This window comes from Branchiostoma floridae, chromosome 14 (genome assembly GCF_000003815.2).
Source record: "Branchiostoma floridae strain S238N-H82 chromosome 14, Bfl_VNyyK, whole genome shotgun sequence".
Classification (NCBI taxonomy): domain Eukaryota; kingdom Metazoa; phylum Chordata; class Leptocardii; order Amphioxiformes; family Branchiostomatidae; genus Branchiostoma; species Branchiostoma floridae.
In genome coordinates this window covers 19581846-19608737 of record NC_049992.1, presented here as the reverse complement: position 1 = coordinate 19608737, position 26892 = coordinate 19581846, and the positions used below count along the sequence as shown (strand labels likewise).

The 26892-nt window shown below is 41.0% G+C and overlaps 1 protein-coding gene across 1 annotated transcript in view; it reads left to right on the top strand.

Moving 5' to 3' along the window:
• The first annotated feature begins 755 nt into the window (after window positions 1-755).
• The window catches only part of LOC118430216, a 27950-nt gene continuing 1813 nt past the window's right edge, over window positions 756-26892 (top strand). The window contains exons 1-18 of the mRNA XM_035840925.1: window positions 756-790; window positions 3844-4191; window positions 4949-5863; window positions 6671-6783; window positions 7663-7954; window positions 8668-8910; window positions 10633-10867; window positions 13388-13687; window positions 14109-14284; window positions 15099-15294; window positions 15454-15600; window positions 15713-15914; window positions 16173-16331; window positions 17409-17504; window positions 17794-17937; window positions 18723-19037; window positions 20630-21568; window positions 24044-24331. Coding sequence (XP_035696818.1) covers window positions 756-790; window positions 3844-4191; window positions 4949-5863; window positions 6671-6783; window positions 7663-7954; window positions 8668-8910; window positions 10633-10867; window positions 13388-13687; window positions 14109-14284; window positions 15099-15294; window positions 15454-15600; window positions 15713-15914; window positions 16173-16331; window positions 17409-17504; window positions 17794-17937; window positions 18723-19037; window positions 20630-21568; window positions 24044-24331 — 5143 coding nt within the window. The remainder of the gene's footprint in view (window positions 791-3843; window positions 4192-4948; window positions 5864-6670; window positions 6784-7662; window positions 7955-8667; window positions 8911-10632; window positions 10868-13387; window positions 13688-14108; window positions 14285-15098; window positions 15295-15453; window positions 15601-15712; window positions 15915-16172; window positions 16332-17408; window positions 17505-17793; window positions 17938-18722; window positions 19038-20629; window positions 21569-24043; window positions 24332-26892) is intronic.

The window sequence follows — 26892 nt, the reverse complement described above, 5'->3', positions numbered from 1 at the left end:
AAGTGCCTTTCCCAAGGGCTCAAGATCGGTGACATGACAGGTTTTCAATCCAGGACCTATTGGGCCTGAGCCCAAAGCGATCTTCTTCTAAGTCCTAATTCTGTCTCATATCTAGAACCTTATCGACGGTGCGACCTACCTTGGTGTCGGGTTTGACGGGAGAGGCGTCTACTCGGCAGAGTCCAGGAAGAAAAGCATCATCCAGAGATCATGTAGTAACCTGCAAACGTAAGAAACGTCCACTAATTATCTCCATAAAATACTTATGGATGTTATAATTTTACTGCCATTTGTCTGCCTATCCGATGGTCAGTAAAATATCGCAAGAACGGCTAAATTGATTGCTTTCATGCTTGGGGTGTCACTACGGTATGATAAAAACTAGAAATTATTAGATTTTTAGCTCTCTAGCGACTGTCCTTGGTACTGCATTAAAACTTCTGGTATTGATATTTCGTGTTCAAAACTAGCTATGGTCATGATAGTTGAATGTTAGATATTTCTTGTGCTCGGAAAGAAGTGACATATGTTTGGACGGCACTAATAGCAGTTGCATTTTTACTCAAATAATTTTAACAGAATACCTCAAGAAATAAAAAAAAATTCGTATTTTCATGATTTTAGGACAAAAATAAACAAAATGAAGTAAAAATTGTGCCAAATAAGATGACATATGCAATATTACTAAGAATATTCTATCATAGCCGTTTTTAAAATGTATCTCTTGTCCCAAAAATTGAAAATTGGTCTTAAAAATGTTGTGGCAGATGGCCTTCGTCGTCAAGACAAGGTAAGTATGTTGAGCCCCTTAACGTTTAATTCTGTCACTACTTTGGCATTTTTGTCAAAATGTTTCAAAGACAACAACTGAAGAAAGGAACGACAAAATTCCATTATTTTAGGCACGTATGTAGTTTAGGCAAAGATTTACACACTGGTATGCATATTCTGATGACCTTTTTAGGATACATAAAAAGGAAATTGTATATTTCCATTGTTTTTTACAACTGTACTTCGATAAATGTAACACATGAAATTCATGACAGGAGGAACACAAACAGATACTTAACATGCAAATGAGCTTATTTGCCTGATTAATACAATAATGGCAAAATGATTAATGAAAAATTATTGGAACTTTATACCTGGACACGTCTAGGTAGTTGATGATGAATAAACAAAGGTTCAAACAGACATCACTGTATTTATATTATGTAAATATTGAGGCCATCTTTTCATGAAGGTGTGAGGACTTCTGAGTCTAGTTGTATTTTTATATCCTTCCTGGTAATTGTTTAGCCAAGCTTGAATCAGAAAACTCCTGGACTCTTTTCTGTTAAATTGTAAGTTAAAGCCCCGGTCACAAAGAGCGTACGATTCTTTGCGATTCCTTGCGATGCACATTATGAGCGCAGTGTGTCGTAAGTAGGGGGAGAATCGGAAGAAATTAATAGTTTAAATATATAAAGCCGTGGTCACAAAGCGCGAAGCGCATCGTACGATGAAGTCATAAGAGCGTACCTGCGTCAATCGCAGTAAATCATAGTAAATCGGGGAGCGTCCTATGGCGAAAACTAGAGCTGAAATGGCTTTTTAACAATGTTCAAAGTTTCTCCATCGTCGTGCGATTTTATTGCCCCCATACCAGACTTTATTAAGGCCATGTTTTTCTACTGATGGGGTTAAAGATTCATAAATTTTTAGCATGTTGTGATAGTTTCCGTTTTCCCTGATATTGTCGATGTTGACGAAAAGGGAAACTATATCAGTCGCAACTGTTAACAGTAGCAACCAGAGAACAGCTCGTCCGTAGAAGAGCCTGCCTATCACGCACAGGCGATGCAGACAGTTGACAATTGATCACTACATGCACGTGAGTTCATAATTAGATCAAATCTCATCACTCGTCAGTCTCGGGTCAGTTTACCATAATCGTAATAACCATGGGAACAACTCGAACATAAAGAAAGGTCTATGAGTCGGAAATATATATGATATAATGCTTATGATATGATTTTTGTATGATGGCATTTTTCTTGATAGCGTATCATGATACGATATTCGAAAAAGCCTGACTCGTAGAGCCGGCAAGCCGGCCGAGATAACCATACCAGTACTCGTGCTTGATTTGAACTTTTGCTTGTAATACTCATGTTGTTAAGGTCTCTTTTAATTTATTTTTACAGTTAAAGATATTATAGGAAGGTATTCAACAGCTATGCCCACAATTTGTTGGTTAAAGAAGCAAAAGCGGTCAGGCCGCTATTCAGAAGAGACACAAGTAAAAAATCGTGCGACGTTGGAAAAATTTTGAACATCATCAGATGCGTTGCGATGGCTGATTTTGCTTTACTATTGTGCGGAATATGTCATCGCAAGAAATCGTACGCGCTTTGTGACCGGTGCTTAACCCTATTCAGACGGGGTGGGGGGGGGGGGCTTTTGAAGCCCGCGCCAACTTCGATGTCCTATAACGCCAGAACGCCTTACGCTATAGCCACCAAATTTGGTGAGTTTTTCTAAAATATAGTTGGTAACAATTTTATGAAGTTTGACAAATTTTCCATTTTTTCGTGTTGCCATGGCAACCGTTTGCTGACAGGCAGTTTTGCCAAAAATCACAATTTTTGGTTCTAACACTCTATTTTTCACGTCTATTTGCTATATTACTGCTATTTTGTAACATAAATAAAATCTTATGTTTTTTAGCATATCTTTCATAATCATATATGCATAAATTATGCTAATTTGATGATGTAATCAGCCCAAAATCCAAGATGGCGGACCGTATGGCCAGATCAAGAATAACAAGCTAATTATCCCTTAAAATTTGTAACTACCTGGTATTTTTTCATCAAAAATCATCTAAATGAATGAAATTAGTCTATTTCCATTACCCTTTGTGATTATTTGTTGCAAAAAAAAAAGTTTTAAAAATTGAAGGTGGTGGTTTTAATATGGCGTAGCCTATCTCGTATCTTAAATGTGCATGACGTCATTTTATGACGTCATTATGACGTCATCGATGTTGCTATTGGCAATACATGTCGTAATGAACATTATTATTTTGTTGTCTGCACTTGTTGTTACATTTTTGTAGTATAACTTGAAGCATGGGTGCGGCTAACTGGAAGCATGGTGTAGTATAACTTGAAGCATGGGTGCGGCCAATATAATCAAATTGATGACGTCATAATTACCTCATCCTACGTCAACGTAACGTCAAACGTCAAATAGTCGTCAGATATTATGTCGATATCATGTCCTGGCCTTGGCACGTCTTTTATGAGTTAGAGGACTTAGAAGTGGAGGGCCTCAAAAGCCCCCCCCCTCCCCCCGGTCCAGGGATGACCAAAAAAGCCCGGTCTGAACAGGGTTAATGTAAAAATATGCCGATTCTTTTAGTCATACTTGCATGTTTTGTATATCATTTCCAATATCAAGTCAAGGAAAACACAAGCCAAATTTAGGACAGAGACACCGCCAACGTGCCGCCCAACTCAGTTTCCCTGAGTAAAGTAAACAAACTCGGATTAAGTGTCTTTGCTATTGTACAACGTCGGTAGCCAGCTTGGAGACTAGAACTCAATACCTCTAGGTTCTGGGTAAAATACCTGAACTGTTATGCCGACATGAATTCTATAACCATAACCAGTGATTGGTTGGTGCAAACTATTCTGGAAGAAAAAGAGTATTTAGTGTAAATAAGTGTTTAAGATCACCATGAATTGTCCATCGTAACCGTTGTCTTGAATCCAATAATTTCGACTCACTCCACAACAACGTTCTATTAGCAATCGACATGCAAAATCCCTAGCTCTACCTTCTTTTGTACTTGAGCAGATATGGCGAGAACGAGGTTCCTGACACCATGACCATACAAGGCATCTATGACACCAAAGTGGAGTCCTACACCTTCAGCTCAACAGAAGAGTACCGGCAGTACCTGGCGGAAAAATCAGCCGTTACGTCTGCTAAGGCGATGTTCCAGGAGGAAATCAACAAGGCGTCTGGACATGGAGCAGGGGGCGGACCATTTGGATTTCTGTTCTCCGTAGGAGGGGGAAAATCCAGTCAGAGTGGCACATCTAGCCAATCATCAGGATTCACTGCGGCCTCCAGTGCACGTGCCCAGCTGAGCGAGCAACAAACACAGACATTCATGGCTATGTTGGAGATGGACATTTTCAGGTAATGAACATCTGTTTTATTCAAGACAACTAAATATTTTAAAATTGGACAGAAATGGAAATAGCAATCAGATACAAATTATGCAAATCAAAAAAATATTTTGCTTACTAATAGTTTATGAGAGCTATGTTGGAGATGAACATATTCAGGTAATAAACATCTATTTTATTCAAGATAACTAATTGTTTTAAACCTGGACAGAAATAGAAACATCAATGAGAGACAATTATTCAAATCAAGAAATTTCTTGCATAGTTGATGAGAAAAGTTCCCCAAGTGTTGGTAACTGGAAAAGAGAGAAGTATCGTTAGATATCAATCACGCAAATAAAAATGCAATCATATTCTTGAGAAAAAATATATATATAAATATATATATATATATATAGTGTAATTTTGCAGTAATTTTCCTCAATTTCGCCGGGCCCAGATGGAATAACGGGCAAGTTGATACGAGCGTTTGCCTACGAAATATCTACACCCCTTACTGACATCTTCAACACTTCGCTGCGTGAGGGAGTAGTACCACAGCAGTGGAAAGAAGCGGTCGTAGTACCTCTGCCCAAGACCCGCCCACCCAGTATAGATCAACTCCGACCCGTTTCCCTGACCTCACTCCTCGCGAAGGTTTGTGAGGACTTCATCGTTTCCTGGGTTCTACAGGACATAAACAGATCTATATGAACTAGCCAGTTTGGATGTTTGAAGGGTCGTTCAACCACTCATTGCCTAGTTAATCTGGCAAATCAACTGTACAGAACCGCGGATAAGCAGGGGACCTGCAGCACATGGGTTTTAACTGACTTCAGCAAGGCGTTTGACCTTGTTGACCACACAGTGGCAATGAGGCATCTACTTGAGATCGGTGTTCGGCCAGAAGTAATTCCGTGGATCGCCAGCTTCCATGAAGGGCGGACTCAGAGAACGAGATACCGGGGGGCGTTGTCCCACACAAAGCGTCTTACGTGTGGCTTGGCTCAAGGCACAAAGCTCGGTCAAATTGTCTTCATAGCCCATGTTAACGAACTACCCAGCATTGTAGCTTCTCCGTCTTGGGCATTTGTAGACGATCTCAACCTTGTTGAGTCCCGACTGCTGTCCCAACCACCCAACATACAGGACGATCTGGACCATCTTTCAGGTTGGACTGAGGACAACAGCATGAAGCTCAATCCGGGCAAATGCAAAGCCATGGTAATCTGTTTTTCCCGCATCCCACCACCACCTCCAGTTCTCAACATTAACGGCCACCAGTTAACAGTTGTCAAAGTAGCCAAGTGTCTTGGAGTTACATTTCAAGACGACTTGAGGTGGGACACTCACGTCACAGAAACAAACAAGAAGGGAAACCAGAGGCTGCACATTCTATGCAGACTACGTCAATTCGACTTACCAACCGAAGACCTCGTAACGGTATATACATGTTACATCCGCCCTGTGCTGGAGTACGCCGCGCCACTCTGGCATCCGGGCTTGACAATAAAGCAACGTGATCAGATCGAACGCATCCAGCGACGGGCTACCAGGATAATCCTGGGCAGGAAGTTTTCTACCTACGCTTTAGCGTGTGAAGTTCTCCAACTGCAAACACTGGAGGAACGCAGGGTCGAGCTTTGTGTAAAATTCGCCAGGAATGTCCTCACCTCGGACCTCTACAGGGACTGGCTACCACAGTCAAGAGGTGATGTTAGTGGTAGGGAGACAAGAAATGGAAATAAGCTTGACTACATGCCAGTGCGCACGAAGCGCTTCAAAACAAGCCCAATACCATACCTAACCCATCTCTTGAACGAACATGTGCTTAAATAGCCGGTCTTTGTTCATATTGTATTACATGTATATTTATATTAGAATCTATTGTCTTAACCTTTTTAATGTATTTATTGATGGAGCAAATTGTTTTAATATAGTGGCTTACATGCAATTCAGCCTACGGCTGCGAGATGTCCACTCATATCTTAGATTGTAATTGTATTGTAACGTTGGTGCGATGGAAATAAACCAAGTTGTTGTAGTGGTAAATGTCATGGATTCCATTCATGCGGTATTTTGTAAGGAGCTTATTCACATTATATATGAACAATAGCTACAATGAAATTTAGTGCCAAGGGAGACTTTGTACTCGCTTCTTTTATCTGGGTCCTTGCACTATCAAAATTCTTTGGCTTGACTTTGCCATGTCGCTTCTCAAAAGAAGTACATGTACCACCATCTTAGCCGCACCAAGCAAATCACCATGATAACTTCACGGAGAATTTTGTCCACCCATTGATATATGAGGAAACATTAAATAGTCTTTTCTTTAATGTTTCATTATTACCATCAGACTATGGGCATGGTTTTATTCTAATTATCCTAACTATAACGTTACTTATCTTTAATTTGAAATCGAGGGTTTATAACAACATTTTGCTTTAACAAGATATTCCATTGAAGGTTAGAGAAATAATTCCAATATTTATTTTGTGTTATAAACGTAGATATGAGATCTTCATGGACGACGTGACGCCAGACCAGCTGAATGTGGGTTTCCTGCGAGATTTCATCTCACTGCCAAAATCCTATTTCTCTCCTGGAGCAGAAATTATCTTCCGTAAGTAAACATTTTATCGATAAAAATGTGTTTGTCTGCTTTAGATACAATGATATATTGTTTTTAACTTATCGCCAAAAACGAATGGCATAAATTCGCGACATACTCAAAGAAGGAAGAGAGACCATCAAATGGCCATATATCTGTTTTAGTACAAGCCATCACAATGGCTATAACCCAAAGGTTTACTCCGACCCAAAGAAATGAGAAGGGGTTGTACTAATACCTCCATGGAGCCAGCTCCCATGGAGGCATTAGTACAACACTGCGCCCAACCTACCAGCTCAATGGAGTCAGCTCCACGCACTTTCAATACATAGGCACGTTTCACGTCACGTTCCAGAGACATTAATAATTCGCTAATCTAGTAAGCAATAAACAATATCCGTAGAGCCAGGTCTTCGCACTTTGAATGCATACAATTGGTTCATTTCACCATCAGGGAAAATCTTAGTCCGCTATGGAGCCGCCCTGGTTAACACAAACAAGCTTCGTAGAGCTAGCTCCACGCACTTTGAATGCATACAATTGGTTCACGTCACTATCAGAAAAAATCTTAGTTGGCTATGGAGCTAATACCTCCATGGTGCTTGCTAGTACAACCCCTATCAAAAGATATACGAACTAAAAAAATCGGTCAATTTTCAGGTCTTAAGGCCAAATTCTTGCGGATACCTAAGAGCCCACTTCTTGAGTATAAAAGGACTAGTCAAAACTTTGCTTAATCCCATTTCTTCTATAAAAACTAAAGTGCAACCCCAAAATCCACCATTTATTTGGATGTATAAAAGACATAAAAATGATTATAATATTTCAATGCAGCAATTTGCATGCTTGTTGTTAATCTGGAAATAAAAGGTATTTATCCCCTAACCTCAGAAAATTTCTACCTCCGCTGGGGAACACACTACATCAAGTCAGCCAAATTTGGAGGCCAGCTGAAGATCATCAAAACGAAACAAGCTACAAAGGACCTGTCGATGTCTGAATTCGCCACTAGAGCTGAAGCTGACTGGAAGATGACCATGAGCACCTTCTCAGCTCAGGCGTCACAAACCAAGTCCAGCAGCTGGTGGCATGAGCACGAGACGAAGTCTGAGTCAAAACAAGCCACGGGACAGGCAGCTTCCGGTTCAGAGTCTCAGACGAACAATAGACAGGAGGAGAAAATGTATGTTGGTCTGAATGCAATCTAGATATGTTATAACATTTGTATGTGCTATTCATTTAGTCACTTTAAATCAGCATATTTAATCAAGGAAAAAATATAGCGATGCAAAGAATGATTCGAAAGGCAAGGATATTTAGATTAAAGTAATGAAACTGGTACTCACCATTAAATAATGGCAGCATGAGAGGCTTAATTTCTTGCAGCCGCCATTCTTTTTCAACTCTAAGTGTCTCGAGATCTGACAGTGGTTACAAGGTCACGTGACACAGTATTTTTAAATACTGTATATACTGTGTCACGTGACCTTGTGAAAATACGTTGACGGCCTTTGACGGCCTTGGTCGCACCATATATGGCTAAAAAATCATATTTGAGGCTCAATCGCCTCATCCCATGGTCAACTATTATCTTAGATTTTCGTATTACCAAAGATCTTTACCTAATTTTAATCAACTTATTTAAAATCTCACGAGCACATACTTACAAATAGCTTGCCTCCATTTTGTTTAAGACACAGGGAGGTCATGAGTCTCAATGTCACAATCTCTAGGATGGTATCTTGCTACATTTTCCTCTTTGAGCAGGTTTAGGGACGTCCAATCTTCCATGCTGTTACATGTGTACATACGCTAATATAAGAAATAGTCAAAGCGGGTCGTGTTTGAATCTAGTTAAGATGCCTCAATGCTCTGTTCTCATTAAATATATTTTAGATCATCACAAGAGTACAGCAACGAGATGTTGGTGGTACAAGGCGGAGACCAGCAGATTGCCGCGGCCATCACGGAGATGTACACGACATCCTTAACAACGGAGCTGAAGGACTGGTTAGAGTCTATCAAAGACTACCCAAAACCCTTCTCCTTTGTGTTGAGACGTGTTACCGATGTACTGAACGTCCCCTTTGATTCGCTCTTTCCTGCAGGAGAAGTGGACTATGGCTGCCTTGGTAAAACGTAAGTTACAACAGCCTGACCACAAATTCAATAAGTGTGGCAATAATAACTATTGCCATGGTGACCGTTTTATTGTTTATAAGTATTAATGATTGTTGTTGTAGGTAGGTTGTATTTGTGCTCTATCCTTTCGCCTAGCTGTCTGTATGAAGACTGTTTTACGCGATGGATGTTTGTAGGGCATTGCTGTTAACAAGAAATGTGATCTCTTATGACGAGTGACCTACCATAAATGTTTCTCATTGATTATACAAATGAGGTCCTCATTTGCATAAAAGATATCAGTTGATCTTCTCTACCTCAATACCAATGTGTTCAAGGTATAAAAGTCTTAGCAAAGAAAGCGATTGTGGCATTTTCTTATAAATTATCTAAATGAGACCATACGCAACTTAACGTACATGTTGCTACCAAATTTCGCAAGAATGGAAATTTTGTCATTGAAAACTATAATAACAAGTTCTCATTAATTATGAAAATTAGGTAACAATTTGCATAATTTATGTCTATCGATCTTTCTCTCTTTCCTAGTTACATACAGTAGTAATACTGTGACTTAAAAAATGCGTTCATTAATTATCCAAATTAGTCCCTGGTTTCCATTAATAACGCTTATTGTTTGAAGGCATCTCCGAAATTATCTTCATATCAAAAAATTATGATGATCCGTCAACCCGTGCCCTAGTTTTTCCCTTTCAAAAGGATGTCGCATTGCGCACCTGCGGACGAATTGCTGTGGGGAATTGTTGCCAATCGGATATATCCTTAAAGCTATGCTACGTAATATTTGGACATACAAAAAGTAGATTTTCCTGCCATTTCTTTAAATAGTAAGCTACGTCTACCCTTTAGCATTGAATATCAAGGCTCAGTGAGAGAAGTTGCAACATCAGTGCATCAAACAAACATGTCAGATGATGTCTACAAACTGTGATCGTCCTACATGGACCTCCATGCTTCCTAGGGAAACACGCCCACATCTGGCTTATCAGTGTCCTGTGTGCCTGACTGCACAGTGGGGTGTCTGATGACAGTTGCACCAGAGTTTTTGAAAAACGTAATATTTGCAAGATTTCTTGCAGTTTTGAAGGGAACGTAACCTCAGCTTATTGATGCCCTACAAAATGGACTAAGTGCATGATTATATCCTATTCTGAAGTGAAAAAATTGAGTGTTTGAAAAGAAGAAGATCTTCCCCTATAGCCAGCTGAAGTGTGATAAACTCATTAGCCCACCCCCTAGGGTGCCTACTGGAGGCCTGGAAGCTGTTACTTACAGCCAAGAGGGTCTAACTTGGGAGGACACAAAGATATTGTGAGCAATCTAATATGAAATGCATTGTACTTATAAACTGTAATCATCAATTATGCAAATAACCCCTTGATTTGCATGGTTAGCATGTGATTATGTAAGGCATCTCTGAAGCTATCTACATTCCAAATATCATGAAGATCCGTCAACCTACTCCTGAGTTACTCCCCTCTTCAGGGATGATGCAACTACTCATGCCTGTAGAAAAATTCCTGACATGCCTGCGAAACGTCAAACGGTCGCAAACTATATTATTAGGCTAACCCCTGAGGCGTCGCCAAAAACAATGAAGTATTACCGCAACCTTAGTTCTATAGGTTTATTGCAAATGTTTTAAAACATCTTTGGTAAGCTAAATGAAGAGGTTTAACTTCGACAACAGGGTATTCCTCTTCCCTCTCTTCTCTGTAGACATCTGAAGACAGAAAAGGAAACGGGCAGACGGTACTACGTACAGACTACAACAAAGAGCAACGAGGGTAGTCAACACGAACTGATACTGAATACTACAAACACCAATAATAGCGCAACAGTGACAGTCTCTGAGATTCGTTATTGCAACTTCGCCGACCGTAAAGATTTTGAGGAAAGCATGAGCAAGAAAAGGATGTCACTTGAGCGTGCTGTGACGGTTTACCTAGAAGAGGTAAGACAAATATTACTCAGGTCACACAAGCTTGATTACGTGGATGTTCTACCTGCGGGCATTAATGTTCGACAACCCCCCATAGAAAAATTGCTTCTGTACTTAAAATCATAGAAAGAAGGTGCGAACCGGGCAATAATAAATTGAGTCAAAGTATCAGAAAACGGATACTTATGTGAACCTAGGTCGAACTTTTATGTTTTCTCTCACCCGTTTTTATTGTGCACCGCATTTCAGCCCCTGCTTCTAGCACCAGCTTTCCGGCTGTCGCCGATTTTTTTCACCCTGTGTCATTTCGATCCGCTTACAACATTCGCCCAAAGACAAACACTCCGTGGCCTACAGCCTATGCCTGAAGTCCAGGACTACGTCTAGCCGTGTGCCATCAGGAGTACCAATGCTTTTGTCGTTGAGTTGAAAGCTATAGCCTTGGTCTTCTGTGCATTCAACTGTAGGCCGATCCTTTATTTTTGGCAATGTCGCTCATCTTCATGAAGAAGAGCGAAGGGTCTTTTTTCACACTGTGTTAGAGATCCAATAAGTTGCCCGCCAATTCAAGTTCCGTCACCGTTTTTGCTGGTACTCGGCGACTTTTTTTTTCTTTTTATGATAGGTAACGTGAATAGCTTTTCCTTACCTTCGATTGCACATTTGTGTGCACAGTCGAGTGGGAATATGAACAAGAAAGGCACAAACGTGTCACCCTGCAGCACGTCTGCCAGGGTTTTGGGTTTGGTATCTCAGTCTAAAGTATTGACCTAGGCCCACGTCTGTAAATATATCGCTGACGTTTCTGTCACCAATTTTCCTGGCAGTCTATGGACGCGCAGAATATGGCCATGTGTTTCCCACGGTCGACGGAGTCAATGGCGTTTTTTGAAGTCGTTGAACGTCACGATAAAGTTTAGATTGTTGGAGGTGAATACTATAGGCAGACGTCTAATAGCCATTATTTGTCGAACATTTGTTAATAGCGACAATAAGGCTATGATGACTTAATATTATTATAATGGATGACATTCGCCCGCGCATTTATTTTTGCCCAAAAACAAACTGTGGCACATGTTACACAATAGCAATGGTCAATAAGAATTTCATTCTTGCCAGAGGATCTGCTCTCCAGAGCAGTTACCACTAATACAAATCTACATTGGCGATAATGTTAAAGTTAGCATGTTCAGGGTGTCATAATCTCATCCGTGAACATTCCAGGTCATAAGAACTCACCCCTCACAGCAGCCCGCTATCTCAAGTGTCCAAAAGTCTAATCTTTAAACTTTCTGACCAGTGCAACCATCCTGGCGGTCAAACCTGCCGCCATCTTGCTTTTTTATGACGTCATTTTTGGGACTCAACACTTCAAATTAGGGGTCAGCACAGGCCGAAAAGATGGACCAAAACCTAGTTTTTTTGCCGAATCTGAACATCTGCAACCTACACTGTCTCACCAATATGAAATGTACTTACATTTTCCTGCTAAAAGTCGAAAATAGGCTAAAATACTGTGTCTTCTGCGCCTGCGTCAATTAGGGTCATTGCCCTCCAGGGTAAGGGGGCACAATGTTTGAGGGGCCACAGCGTTGTTGTTCCACTTCTACTCAGACCTTAACTCTCCTGGCACGAAGAAAAACCAAGGAAATATGCTAAGAACCTACAAAAAACATAAGCCTTTGTATGAAAGATAAAAATACCTGGATATTACATATTTTAGCAATAGCCGAGCCATGACCAAACTAAGGATCTGCGATTACGCTATGGAAATTGAAGCTGGTAGATATAACCGAACTCCTCCTTATACTAGACTTTGTACATTTTGCGATAAGAACCACATGCATGTAGAAAACGAAATAAACTTTGTCCTAGAGTGTCCACTGTACAATGATCTGTGCAATGCATTCGTTAATACGACACATGTAGATCAGAAATATGCACACCTAACGAAGGAAGATATGTTTAAATATCTTATGTCATCATCTGACCACGACATACTGGAAAATCTCCGTAAGTTCGTGTACACATGTTTTAAGAAGAGAGAAGAAGCATGTAAACTATAGTATATGTATAACTTTTCGTTTACTACCCTTTATATCAAACTAACTGCATTTAGCCCCAATGGGGCGGACATGAATATACAATATACTTCATTGCCATTGTCATTTAAACAAGAATTGAAATGTAAGCATGATTGGAATGGCGACAATTGCAGTTTTACTGGAGATGAACATAAGACAAACCAAGCACGGGCAAGAAGGGTCTTAAAGTTAACTCCTGTGGTTAAGCAGTATCGTTTTGCTGGATTTTTTGCGCAAGGGTTTTGGGGTCTCCAGAGGATACCATCTATAAAATCAAGATGGTGTTACCTTGTTTAAATGTTTTGAGCAGGAAAAATTATACTTTATCAATCTAATTGTGGATCTTAATAAAGTCAAGTCAAAGTCAAATAAGCCATTTTTAAAAATGTACACATGTACAAATTCCTCTACCCAAAGGCTTATAAAAAACACATACTTCTACCTGTAGGGTCGACTCCTGAGTTCAGACTTCCTCCTGCCCGCCGGAGAGGCAGGTTGTGAAACCGCCATGTTAGCCTTCCTTCAGGGAAACAACACCGGCGTGCCCTCATGGGACGACATGATCGGAGGGAAGGAGTTCACAGTCGTTTTCGACATGCCGTACGACATCCCGGGGATCCTTCAGGCACAGGACGTCCTGGAACTGAAGTTCTTCCGTCACCTGTGGTTTTCCACTAGGAGAGGGGCTATACCTCATCTGTATGACGGCTATGACAACGGAGGAAGCAACGACGTTCAATTCAAGAAGGTAGAATTTAAGTATCATCATATTTGCTATTTGCACCATGAATACAAACATTGAGTCATTAATTGAAAGAGAAAATGTGATTTACATTGCAGCTTGGTGTGCAGGGACTTGTCATAACTGGCCTGTTTAATGTGACAGATGGCGACTACAATGCCTAACATCATTTCTACAAGATTAGGAACATGGGATCTGATCGTGTCACGAAGAAAAATATTTGAAAAATGTGCTTGACCTTGACCTAAAATGTATGATTTGTTTGTACTTGGAACTGGAAAGAAATTAAGGGAGTTGTGAGAGTAACCTGATTAAAAGAAAGAAGATATCATTGAAGTATTTTAATTTTCGCAATTTGCTCTTTGTATACTTGATGACATAAATTTATACATTGTATCACTAAAGATAATGTGATTATATATTGCAGCTCAGCGTTCAGGGCCTTGTCATGACGTATGACGAGGAAACCGGCGTCTTCACTGTAACGGATGACGACTACAATGCCTCAAAATCATTCCTACATGACTTATCGACATGGATAAAAGGTCGCATTGTAGCCAGATCTGAGTACAAGAAATTACTCAACCACCTGAGTCAGAAATCGTAAGTAAACTCAGTACCAATAACTTCTTACATTGGATCTGGTCGTTTCATAGAGAAAAAAGGAAAATGTACTTGAACGAATGGCAATATATGTTGTACTTGGAACTTAAATGAAATTAAGGGAGTTTATATTAATTCGTTGTTAAGGCAAGCTGATCCGTAAATAACTTCATCCGGTTAGCAATTATTTATATAGTAAGGTTGTTTTTGGCACAACGAAAGACTAACTTACGTCTAATGTTTCGATGTCTATCAGACACATTCATCAGGGTAGAATAACTGGAAACTACTTCTTGCTGTTACTTATAGCCGATGTAGGTGGCGCTGCAGCACCAAGAATGCTGTCCCAAACGTGGCTCAGCTTGTATCCCCCCTCGTCTCTGTTCATGACTGGAGCTGAATTTCTGATCCAGACTACCGTTTAATCCACCAAGTAGAAAACAAATCAGCAGTCACCGACCACATCAACAGAAACAACTGTGTAATAGACTGGGAGGGGCTAGAGTCATCGACAAAAAGGAAACAGACGGACACGGTGGATGAATGAGGCAGTCTGGATCAGAAAATCAGTTCTAGTCATGAACAGAGAAGAGGGGGGGGGGGGGGGGTAGAAGCTGAGCCACGCTTGGGACGGCATTCTTGCTGCTGCAGCGCCACCTACATCGGCTTTAAGTAGCAGCAAGAAGTAGTCTCCAATCATTCTACCCTGATGATGGTGTCTGATAAAAATCGAAACGTTGGACGTAATTTACTCCTTGGTTGTGCCAAAAAAAGACCTTACTATAAGAGCAAACTGATGATTATATTTTCGCAGTGATACAGTCGGAGACGTTCCGTGTAACATTCATTGGTCCAACGCACATCGCTTTGACCCGACCGATGGAGGAAAGTGCATCCACTTCACTGCAGCGTCAGAAGGCGACATCTTTGTAGTGTTCGCCAGCATCCCACAGAACCATGAGACTTGGGTGTACATACAGATCTCGCCAGAGGGTGTCGCATTGTACAAGGTCAGCACAATATCTGTCAATCGATCAATCAATCAATCAATTAACCATCCATAAGTATATAGATAGAGATAGAGATATATGCTATACCTTAGAACTCTCAAAAATGTTGCAGCAATATATATATATATTGTGAATTATCGTTTGTACATACCTGTTCAGGCAATGCGGCTACAAACTACCCAGCTGAACGGCAACGCCGGTGGCCTGGGTTCGGCCACCCTGTACCAGTCTTACTTTGTCTGTGTGACTGAAGATGTGGATGAGACTACCACAGTCGTCCAGTACGGGAAGACGCCTGACAATGAGGTGTGTTTATTGTTAGTTATGAAGTTTCAGAAGCTTGCACTTTGTGAAAGAGAACTGTTTGTCCATAATGACAATTTAAAATCATGGTTGTATCATCTGACTACTGTGATAGGAACAACCACATGTGTGGCTGAGTTTCACATTCCACGAGTTGGTGTCCCTTCGATACTATTCCTTCGGCAGTGGAGATTCTCCCGTCAAGGTCATGGGACTGTCACTGTTGGACAGTCCGGCGAAGGACTTCATCATCTGCCGACAAGGGACAGAGATGATCAACGGGGTCTGTCAACAGAAATGCCACCCAGAATGTGAAGGTGAGTGTTAATTCACCTTTGCAATCTATTTTTGCAATAATAATATTTTTCTGCACACTGGGAACATCACGATGTAAACCATCGCCATCACGTCAACGCTATGTGCGATACCATGCATTCTGTATTAGGCCATCTTTCTTGATTATGTTAATACTTATGTCTATTTTAATTCGGTAATAAGTAAGACAAATATTACAGCAAACACATCAGGTAGTGAAATGATAGGAGACGATCTTAAGTTTTTGACCGTGATTGCAGGATGCCGTACAAGCGGATCGAACTCTCCAACTGACTGCATCGCCTGTAAACATCTGAAGCTGCCTTATCCCTACATAGAAGGGGGCATTGGCGCTTTTGAATGTGTCACACGGTGTCCGCAGCACATGGAATCTAAAAATGGTACACAGATATGCTCATGTAAGTACAAACCTCTAAAGTATTCACACATACACATTTTACGCACGCACAGGTATATACAAAATTGGATTGTTCAACTTTGATTGGTCATAATAGCCCTTTTTCTTAATCAGTTTGAATACATCATATACATCATAGCATATAACGTCCTTTCCTATAAATTTAACACATTGTGATTACACATTTTTTAAACGAACACCGGGCCGAAAACGTCAGTGGGCCGCCAGAGAACGGCTGCGATTCCGCTAACGTAGTAAAACACATTCTGTACAATGTATGATTTATCCTGAAGGATGCTTCCAGCTTGTATTAATGTCATTTTGAGATTTATTCAATCCTATATTAATAATGGTTTGTTATATCTTGATTTGTAATGCATTTGTAAGAACTCCATTTAATTTAACTACAGAGACCACACTGAAGTTTTTAAAATGAATAAATATATAAATAATAAACTATTCTCTTGGTATTGAGCTGTAAATGGTGGAGGAAACTAGTAAATGTGGAGATTCCGAGCGAGCTCTCCGGAGTGAGTGAGTGAGTGAGTGAGTGAGTGAGTGAGTGAGTGAGTGAGTGAGTGAGTGTAAATCAATCTTTGTATATCAATCTATCTAATATCTATATCTATTAAATTTTATATCTACCTTATCTATCTATTTCTATCTATATCTATATCTAACTTTATCTATCTATATCTAACTACATCTATCTATCTATCTATATCAAAATATATCTATCCTTCTATTTATTCTTCTGTTTATCCATCTATCTATCCATCTAAGTATCTAGTATCTATCTATCAATCTATATTTATATATGTCAGGGTAGAGACTGCGATCTGGTAGAATTCTACCGGTAGAGATCGCGATCGGAGTCTCTGTCGGTAGAAACTCCGATCGCAATCTCTACCGGTAGAATCGCCGATTCTACCATATGGCAGTCTCTACCCTGACATATATATATATTGAATGCCATAATCAACAATGTTGCCAAACTTAATAGGTGAGTTGCAAGTAGACATTTGCTGCCGAAGAAGTCGAAGCATGGTATTGATTTTATGACTGTCATTTTTGTCAGGTATTAAGAGGATGCAGACGGAACACCCCGACGGCGTGGTGGACTGTGTCACTGACTGTCCCCTGACCCACTATGATGAAAACAACTTGTGCAAAGGTATGTTGAAATATTTGTCCTGTTGAAGCAGCTGTAGTACGTTTAAAACTTAATCCGATCCCATGTCATATTGCTTATAGGGAATGAGACCATAGACATGTTTACCTTGAAAGCACATGTTTTCCAAAATGATTTAGCTGGGGGTGATGAATTGGGCAAAAATTGTAAATTAAGAATATGATCACGCCTACGTCATGGGAAATTGTTATTTGAAAGGTCCGTTAAAGTTTTTATCAAGCATCAAGTGAATGATATATATCACATAGTGATGCATTTTCCGTATCGACAGAATGTAGCAGCTTTTGTAAAGATGTCAGTGACGAAGGAAGGAGGGTTTGCTCAGGAACATCTTCAGAAGAGTGTGACACGTGCAAGTATCAACACGAGGGAAGTTGTGTGGAAGGTTGCATACCCGGACAGAGAGCTTTCGGAGGTCTGATCTAGTTACATCTTAACCCTTTCCAGACTTGGGGGGGGGGGGAGCTTTGGCGTCTTATAGGTCCCGAACAGCTTGGCTAGAACAACCGAACTTGGTGACTTTTCCTAGAATATTGTTGGCAACAATTTAAAAAAAAAAGAGTAGGTTTATAATTTTTCGTGTTGCCATGGCAACGGGTTTCTGACAGGCAAATTTTACAAAAATCACTAATTTTGGTTTAAACAATGGGATTTTCAGATTTTTTTGCTAAACTAAACTTCTTTTCATAAATTTTTAATGTCTAACACATCTTAGTTAGTTGTACATTTATAACTAAATATTCATAAATTATGCTAATGAAATGACGTAATTGCTCAAAATCCAAGATGGCCGCCAATATCAAAATGAAAAGTATAACCAGCTTATTTTCACTCGAACTTCATCACTGCTTGGTATTTTCTTACAGAAACATTCATGTGAACGTTTTCAATCCATTTCCATTGGGTTTTAGCGTTTTATGTTGAAAAAATGTATCTTAAGACATTTAAGGTTGATAATCCAAGATGGCGGATACCTAAACTACAGATGACGTAATTGTATGACGTCATTTGATGTAATTTTGACGTCGTTGCGTCAGCTTCAGACAACAGAAGTCTTATAACACTTAAAAATTGATAAAAAAACCTTTATTGGTAAAGTACCGTGTAAAGTAATGAAAGAAAATAGAACACCTAATTAAAGATAAAGACTGTTACATTTTATCTTTACTTTTTCTAACAGATTGTTCACTATTTTTGCAGCCGCCCTTCTTCTCGGTGGTTCAAGTGAACACCAGACATACCACATTGGTCTGTACCTACTGCAGACGAATGAAAGCCAACAGCCACTCTATAAAGACAATCGGCCTGTTTACAAACATGAAGCAAGGGACTGGTACATCTACTTCATTAGTGAGACGCCGCGATGGTGGATAGGGCCTGACATCCATGAAGCTAAGGGAGGGCTTCAAGTGGCAGACAGCCATGATCTACCCGAGGACATCACTGGAACCTGGAAAGTGTGGCAGGACAAAGAGAAGAGATGGGTGGAGGACAGGAATGTAACACTGCAGCCTGGTGAGAACTTGTTCCTATTCTTATATGCAAATATTAGAATTGTTTGAAACAATAGTCACTAAGAATTCGTAGTCCTAACACAAGTCTGAGTCTTGGGTTAATACAACGGCATAGAAACCAAATATAAATGTTGGTTAGAAGTTGCCAATACATTGTCATTGATAAAAGTTAGTTATTTCTGAAGTATTCTGTGCTGAAACTGTTATGGATTCCTGTGGGAATATGTCCACGGCATGTCAGTTTATTGGGTTAACATCCCGAATAACATAAAGGCCTATATCAAATTCATAAAAAAACTAGAGTTCGACGAACACATCTCTTCGCCAAATAATCATGCCTTTATTATGGACTTTAACGTCTTATCATGTATTACTAAATAGTAACTAGTACCCCAATAGCAAATGACTGCATGAACATGTGTTCCTAACAAACCCACAAATGCCAAAAAAAACAAACACATAACCTTCTCGGCGAACTGGTGACAAGGAAATTATGTACAATGTTGTGATACTTTCCAGCGCAACTTTCATAGTGTTTTGTTAAAATCAGACTCTACCAGACTCCAGACTGGCCGAATAGTATTGATTTTAGGGGGCCTTCGACTGTGACCAAAGATGACCGCGGGTATCATCCCTGGTCAATCAGAATTTCATGCTTGTCAAGACCGGCTGTCTTGACCTACTTTTTCTCTATTTTTAGACATCTGGGGGCTGATTCAAGTTCTTTCGGGTGACTCCGTCACAAGTGTATTTTTAATCTATATAGAAGTTTCCCTAAGTAATTATATCAAATAGATAGTGATTTATATAATTTGCATCTCATTATGTTCATTATCACCCAAAGTAACTACATACCAAAAACAAAGACTATCCAACAATCTCCTCTGGAGTTATCCTTCTTAAAAGTTACGAACAATAAGACCCACTGCAGTTCCAAACAAGCTGCTAGGGGGCCCAAAATTACACCATTCACTCCTAGTCCCAACAGCTATCCACCACTAAAAAATTATGAACCTGGCACTTCTGGAAAATTTAGGCGCAAGCTTTGACGCTCACTTGCAGTACCAAAACAAGTCACCAGGAGGCCCATTATCGAACTTGACCTTCCTTTCTGTGTCCCCTACCTATCAAAAAAATATCATTAGCATTCTTCAAAAGCATCTTGAGTTATCTTGCATACAGACAAACGCACTTACATACAAAGCCAGCTACAGCACCATAGGTAAAAGCTAGCTAAACCATTCTCGCACATGACAATCCTTTACACAACCGCTACACACCTACCAAATATCGTAGAAATCGCCCAGCTGCATTTTGACTTATGTTTCTTGAAACAAACCTCGAAAAAATACAAAACTAGCTGCTGTACCGTAGGAAAACGCCAGGTAAACCATTTTCAAACTAGGCATGCCTTTAGACAACCGCTACACACCTACAAAGAATCAAAAAGTTCCATCCACAATTTCTCGACTTATATGTTGTTGACCTACATACAGACCCAAGTCGGCAAAAACATACTCATCGCCATTGGCGAAGAGAATTATGTATATTAATGGTGCTATTTTAGATGTGGTTCTTTTTGCCATTTTCCAGCAAAAGACACGCCCATCACATGCCGCCTATGTCAGATCGGTCATGAGTGTAAACTCGGGGACGAGAGGGAGGACATCTGTCCAATGGGGACGGCCAGCAATGACAAGAGGACGATGTGCATGCCGTGTGCAGCAGGAGAGTTCAGCAGCACTCCCGGAGCTGCGTCCTGTCAAAAGTGTCCAGCCGGGAAGTACAGTACAGGTGGGGGGTCCACTGGATGCCTAGACTGTCCGGCTGGTAAATACAGCGACACAGCAGGATCCACGGGTTGCAAGGTTTGCCCTGCTGGAAGATACAGCAGCACAGCCGGATCAAACGGTTGTATGCCCTGTCCAGCCGGAAGATACAACAATAAATCGGAGGCAAATGGCTGTAACCTCTGCCCTGCTGGAAAGTACAGCAAGGAAGTAGGATCTACGGCTTGCATGGCCTGTCCATCCGGACAATTCAGCAGCACGGCGGGGTCCACGGGTTGTACGGCCTGCCCTGCAGGAGAGTACAGCAGCACAGCAGGATCAACGAGCTGCAGGGCCTGTCCTGCCGGAAAATTCAGCAGCACCGGAGGAGCGACGCATTGTACGGCTTGTGCTGCCGGGGAATACAGCAGTACAACCGGATCAGCGAGCTGTACGGCCTGTCCTGCTGGAAAATATATCGGCATAGAAGGATCCACGGGATGTGCATTATGTCCTGAAGGAAAGTTCAGCGGCACAGCAGGGTCCAGTAGTTGCACGAACTGTCCTGCCGGAAAATACAGTAGTAGAGAGGGATCTACGGCATGTGTTGACTGTCCTGCCGGAAAATACAGTGACGAAACGGGGTCGGAGGAGTGCAAGGACTGTCCTCCGGTATTATTCACCAGCGTAGCGGGGTCTGTGGGCTGTACGGCCTGTCGGATGGGAGCGACCACTGATGCAAATGGCGGATTTGCGTGCCAAGGTAAATCACACACACACACACACACACACACACACACACGCAACGCACGCACACGCACGCACGCACACACACACACACACGTACATACACACACGTACATACACACACACAACAGACACATTGGCAACATATGCACGATAGGACGCCAACATAGATGTTAAACCAGTTAAACTGGCCCTCAGCTGCAGTCAATGAGTGACTGTTTACTGACACAACTAACGTATTAAAAGAGCAGCATTTCTGCAATCCTAGAACCAATGCCATGACTTGAACTTTTCTCTACAGATGCATCAAACATACAACACTCTACTAATTCTTCGAGTCCTTCATAAACAAGGCAGAACTCACCCATCTTGAAGACAACAATCTCCTGAGCGACAAACAGTATGGTTTTAGATCTTTTAGGTCCACGGCAGATGTTCTAACTGTCATAACCCATCGAATAAGTAACGCCCTTGATGGTGGCTTTGTGACCAGAGCAGTTGCCTTAGATATATCAAAAGCGTTTGACAAGGTATGGCATAGAGGTTTACTGCATAAACTTGCCAGCTATGGCATCTGCGGCAAGATTCTAGCAACAATAAAATCCTTCCTGTTCTGCAGATCTCTGAAGGTCGATTATAAATGGTCAAGCATCAGAATGTCATAGCATCAATGCTGGAGTACCGCAAGGATCCATCCTCGGTCCAACATTATTTTTAATCTACATAAACGATCTGCCTGATCATATACTCAGATCATTTGTCGACATATATGCTGATGACACTTCAGTATTTGGCCACACATCCAAGAGATGTAATGACCGCTCCCTTGCAGCTAATCTCTCTGCTGACCTTGATCATACAGTTCAATGGGGCAAAACGTGGCTTGTGACCTTCAACCCTTCAAAAACAAACCTTCTTTCGTTCCATCATAAGAGATCCGATCCGAACCTGCCACCGGTCCAAATGAGTGGGACTCTACTTAAAGAAGCCCCATGCTTTGAGCGACTCTTGGGCCTAAAATTTACACCTGATCTTAAGTGGAATTGTTACATCCAATCCGTTGCCAAGGAAGCTGGGAAAATGGTGGGCTCTTTGTACCGAACCAGAAAATATCTTACCCCCTCTGCTATTCTTTATCTTTATAAGAGTCAGATAAGGCCCAACATGGAATATTGTTGTCACATTTGGGCTGGAGCCTCCCAGAACTCCCTGACTTGCCTCGAAAGAGTACAAAAACGGTTAAGGAACATTGTTGGCAGCGACTTATTCGCCACACTACAACCATTGGCCCAAAGGCGTGATGTAGCTAGCCTAGCACTTTTCTATCGGTACTTCCATGGTAAATGCTCGGCAGAACTTCATTCACTTGTGCCTTCAATACGAACCTTCACAGCAAGAACCCGTTTAGCCACTTCCACGGAAACAAATCATTGTTTTTTCCTCCACAATCCACCTAACAGGATGAAGTTCCAAGCTCAGAGCTTTTTTCCTAGAACAACATCGCTATGGAATAAGCTTCCACGGACTTGCTTCCCCACAGGGTACAGCCTGAAACTGTTTAAATTAAGGGTAAACAAACATCTCTCTTCACAATTCAGTAATGTAACCCAAAACGCTTGAGTGGCTCCACGAGCCTTGTTTTGCGGTGACCTCTAAGTAAATAAAAAAAAAAATTCGCACCACATGCTCAAACCAACGCAGTTCCAAAAAAATAGCCACTGGGAGGCTGAAACTTACAGCAATTATTTTCTGCCCCAAGGGCTATTTAACACTTAGAAATCAAGAACACAGCATGTCCAGAACACGACATATCAAAAAATTGTTCCGCTGCAGTACCTTAGCCTTTTGGCCTCCAATATACGTGTTATGACGAAGCCCTAGCATATTTATATCTCCCCTCCTTAGAAAACAGGAGGAAAAACCTTAGCCTTAAGTTTGCCAAATCCCTGCTTAGTTCTCCTATCTTTAGAAGTTGGCTACCCCCAACCAGTTCGAAAATCCATGGTAGAAACCTAAAAAGTGCAAACCAACTTTGCATCCCATTGACCAAAACTAACCGCTATAAAAACAGCCCAATCCCATATTTTACTCACCTTTTAAATACATGTACCTGAAAAGATCTCCCATGTCTCTCAATCCACCGTCACATTCTTCATTTATACCATTGTATAACAAGTTGTTTTGTTTCTTTTTGCTTTATTCCTATAATAAGATCTAGACTTCTTGTAACTGTATATTTTCATAGATTTTACACATGTATGAAGTACAATGTATAAAATGCGCAATTCAGCCTCTTCTACTGTACAGAAGTAGCTGCGATGTATTTTATTGTTCACTGACTGAACCAATAACTTTCTGCCATTCTGGCGAAGGCAACAAACACAAACAAACAAACTCCCATATACAAAAACACACACTCTAACAGATGCACATGAACACAAATATAAAAAAAAAAGGTAAAGCACAACTTTCAAACTCTTTCCGTTTACAGGTCCACAACGTACAAGTCTTGCCTGTGAAGGTCAGACAATGACGCTGGATTGCGACTTGGGTCAGGAGATACAAGTACAGTACGCACTGTATGGCCGTAAAGACCATGGCATTTGCCCAAGGGGTATACACCTCACAGACAACTGTTACAGCTCCACCAGTCTATCGAACGTGAGGAGCTCCTGTCAAGGTCATCGTACTTGCTCTGTCCAGGCATCAAACGACGTTTTTGGAGAGCCTTGCTTTGGCACATCCAAGTATCTACAGGTCAAGTTTACTTGCATCGGCCGTAAGTATTGAAATGTGAATTAAAACTCAATGCCATAGTAGGGATTGGGATTCATGACAATCAAGGATTGTTCTGGGACGGATAGAAATGACTTTATGTCCTAGAACTGATTGAAATTCAATAAGTAATCCCAAGGACTATTAGCAATTATCATTGGAATCTTCGACACAACTAGGATAAACGGTCGGCGTTTTAAGCCAAATTCACACCGGAGCAGGAATCAGCCGGAATGCCGTCGGAATGAAGATTCTTGTCTATTCCTGACATATTCTTGACAATTTGTAGTGTGTTCCAGATGTTCTTACTGCATTCCAACTATTTGTGCCCGTTCTTTTGGCTGGCCCGAAAGTTTTTGACATGTTAATAACTGTCGAGGTGCATACGAAGTTGAGAAAAATCGAATGGCATTCAACGTGGATCTAAGTGTATTCTAACTATTCTAACTGCCGTCTGACCGCATCCTGCGGCATTCAAACATTATTCGAAACATTCTTATCTCATTCGATGGAGAACCGAAACGGAAAGCCACTTTGAATCCTGTCCGAGTGTGGCCAAAAGAATATCTGGAATGCAGTAAGAATTTCTCGAACACAGTACGAATTTCCAGGAATAGAAAAGACTTTTCATTCTGATAGTCCGGTTGCCAAACCCCATTATTTTGGATAACCTTGCAATGCGGTCCATACGAAGTTTTTTTGAAGTTTCTATACCTCTGAGGTGTGCTCTATCAGAATCTGGATGATGCCACTCTGTCATCATTGGGCAATCCGCACAACATGCAAATTAAGGCGGCCATTAAGGAAATTCTTGTTTTCGTCAATATCTCAGTAACCACACATGGTATCAAATGGATTTTGGTGTCTATCCCCATGTTTTGAGGGGTAAATAATCAGATTAAGCCATTTTAGTAATGATCACACCACTATTTTGTCTAAATATGCATACAATATGCAAATTAAGGCGGTTATTACAGAAAATCTTGCTTTTGTCAATATCTGAGTAACCCACACATGGTATCAAATTGATTTTGGTGTCTATCCCAAAGTTTTGAGGGGTAAAGAATCAGATAAAGCCATTTAAGTAATGATCACACCACTAATTTGGCTAAATACGCATAAAATATGCAAATTAAGGCGGCTATTACGGACAATCTTGCTTTCGTCAATATCTAAGTAACCACACATGGTATCAAATTGATTTTAGTGTCTATCCCCATGTTTCGAGGGGTAAAGAATCAGATTAAGCCATTTCAGCAATAATCACACCAGCATTTTGTGCTGAATAGGCATATAATATGCAAATTAAGGCTGTTATTACGGAAAATCTTTCTTTCGTCAATATCTCAGTAACCACACGTAGTATCAAATTCACATTGGTGTCCATGTATTGAGAAGCTAGGAATCTAATGAAGCCATTTCAGTATGTAAGGAAGTAGACTAAGCGATGTCAGTATTGATCACACCAATATTTTATTAACAATATTAAAAAATCAACTTCAGTCGTTAAGTATCCGTACCCCCATAGTGTCAATTCCCCCCTCCCCAGCAGTGTTCATACCTCCAGTAGCGTCCATACCCCCAGTAGTACCAATGCCTTCTTGGCCAGTAGTGTCCTTACCCCAAGTAGTGTCCATACCCCCAGTATTGGCCGCATCCCCAGTAGTGTCCGTACCCCCAGTATTGGCCGCATCCCCAGTAGTGCCCGTACCCCCAGTATTGGCCGCATCCCCAGTAGTGTCCGTACCCCCAGTATTGACCGCATCCACAGTTGTGTCCGTATCCCCAGCATTGGCCGCATCCCCAGTAGTGTCCGTACCCCCAGTATTGACCGCATCCACAGTTGTGTCCGTATCCCCAGCATTGGCCGCATCCCCAGTAGTGTCCGTACCCCCAGTATTGGCCGCATCCCCAGTAGTGTCCGTACCCCCAGTATTGGCCGCATCCCCAGTAGTGTCCGTATCCCCAGCATTGGCCGCATCCCCAGTAGTGTCCGTACCCCCAGTATTGGCCGCCTCTCCAGTAGTGCCCGTACCTCCATTAGTGTCTGTACCCTCAGTACTGTAGTGTCCGTACCTACCCCCTGGTAATGCCCGTACCCCATTGGCGTTGATACCCCCAGCCCGTAATCTCTGTTTCCCAGTAGTGTCCATACCCCAAGTATAGTTTCTGTACAATGCAGTATATATATATATATATATATATATATATATATATAAATATATATAGATAGATAGATAGATTTTTGCCACTACTTTATCTGAAATAACTTTATCAGATAACATACCCACATGAAATTTACCATGAAAGTGATGCCATATAAACTATAGTGTACCTTGAGTAAAGTTTAGAAGTGACCCTATTGTGGTAGTCTTGAGTGAAGATAACATTGTAGAAGTGACACATGTAGGCTTGAGTGTAGTTGGTAATGAGTTAGTAGGTTTGCATTTATATCAAAATCATTGTTTATAAAATATTGCTGTTTTCTGTATCTTAGCATCATTTGAGTTTGGATCGGAGTTTGGCCTAGGAGAGACCCCGATCGCAATCTATACTAGTAGAATC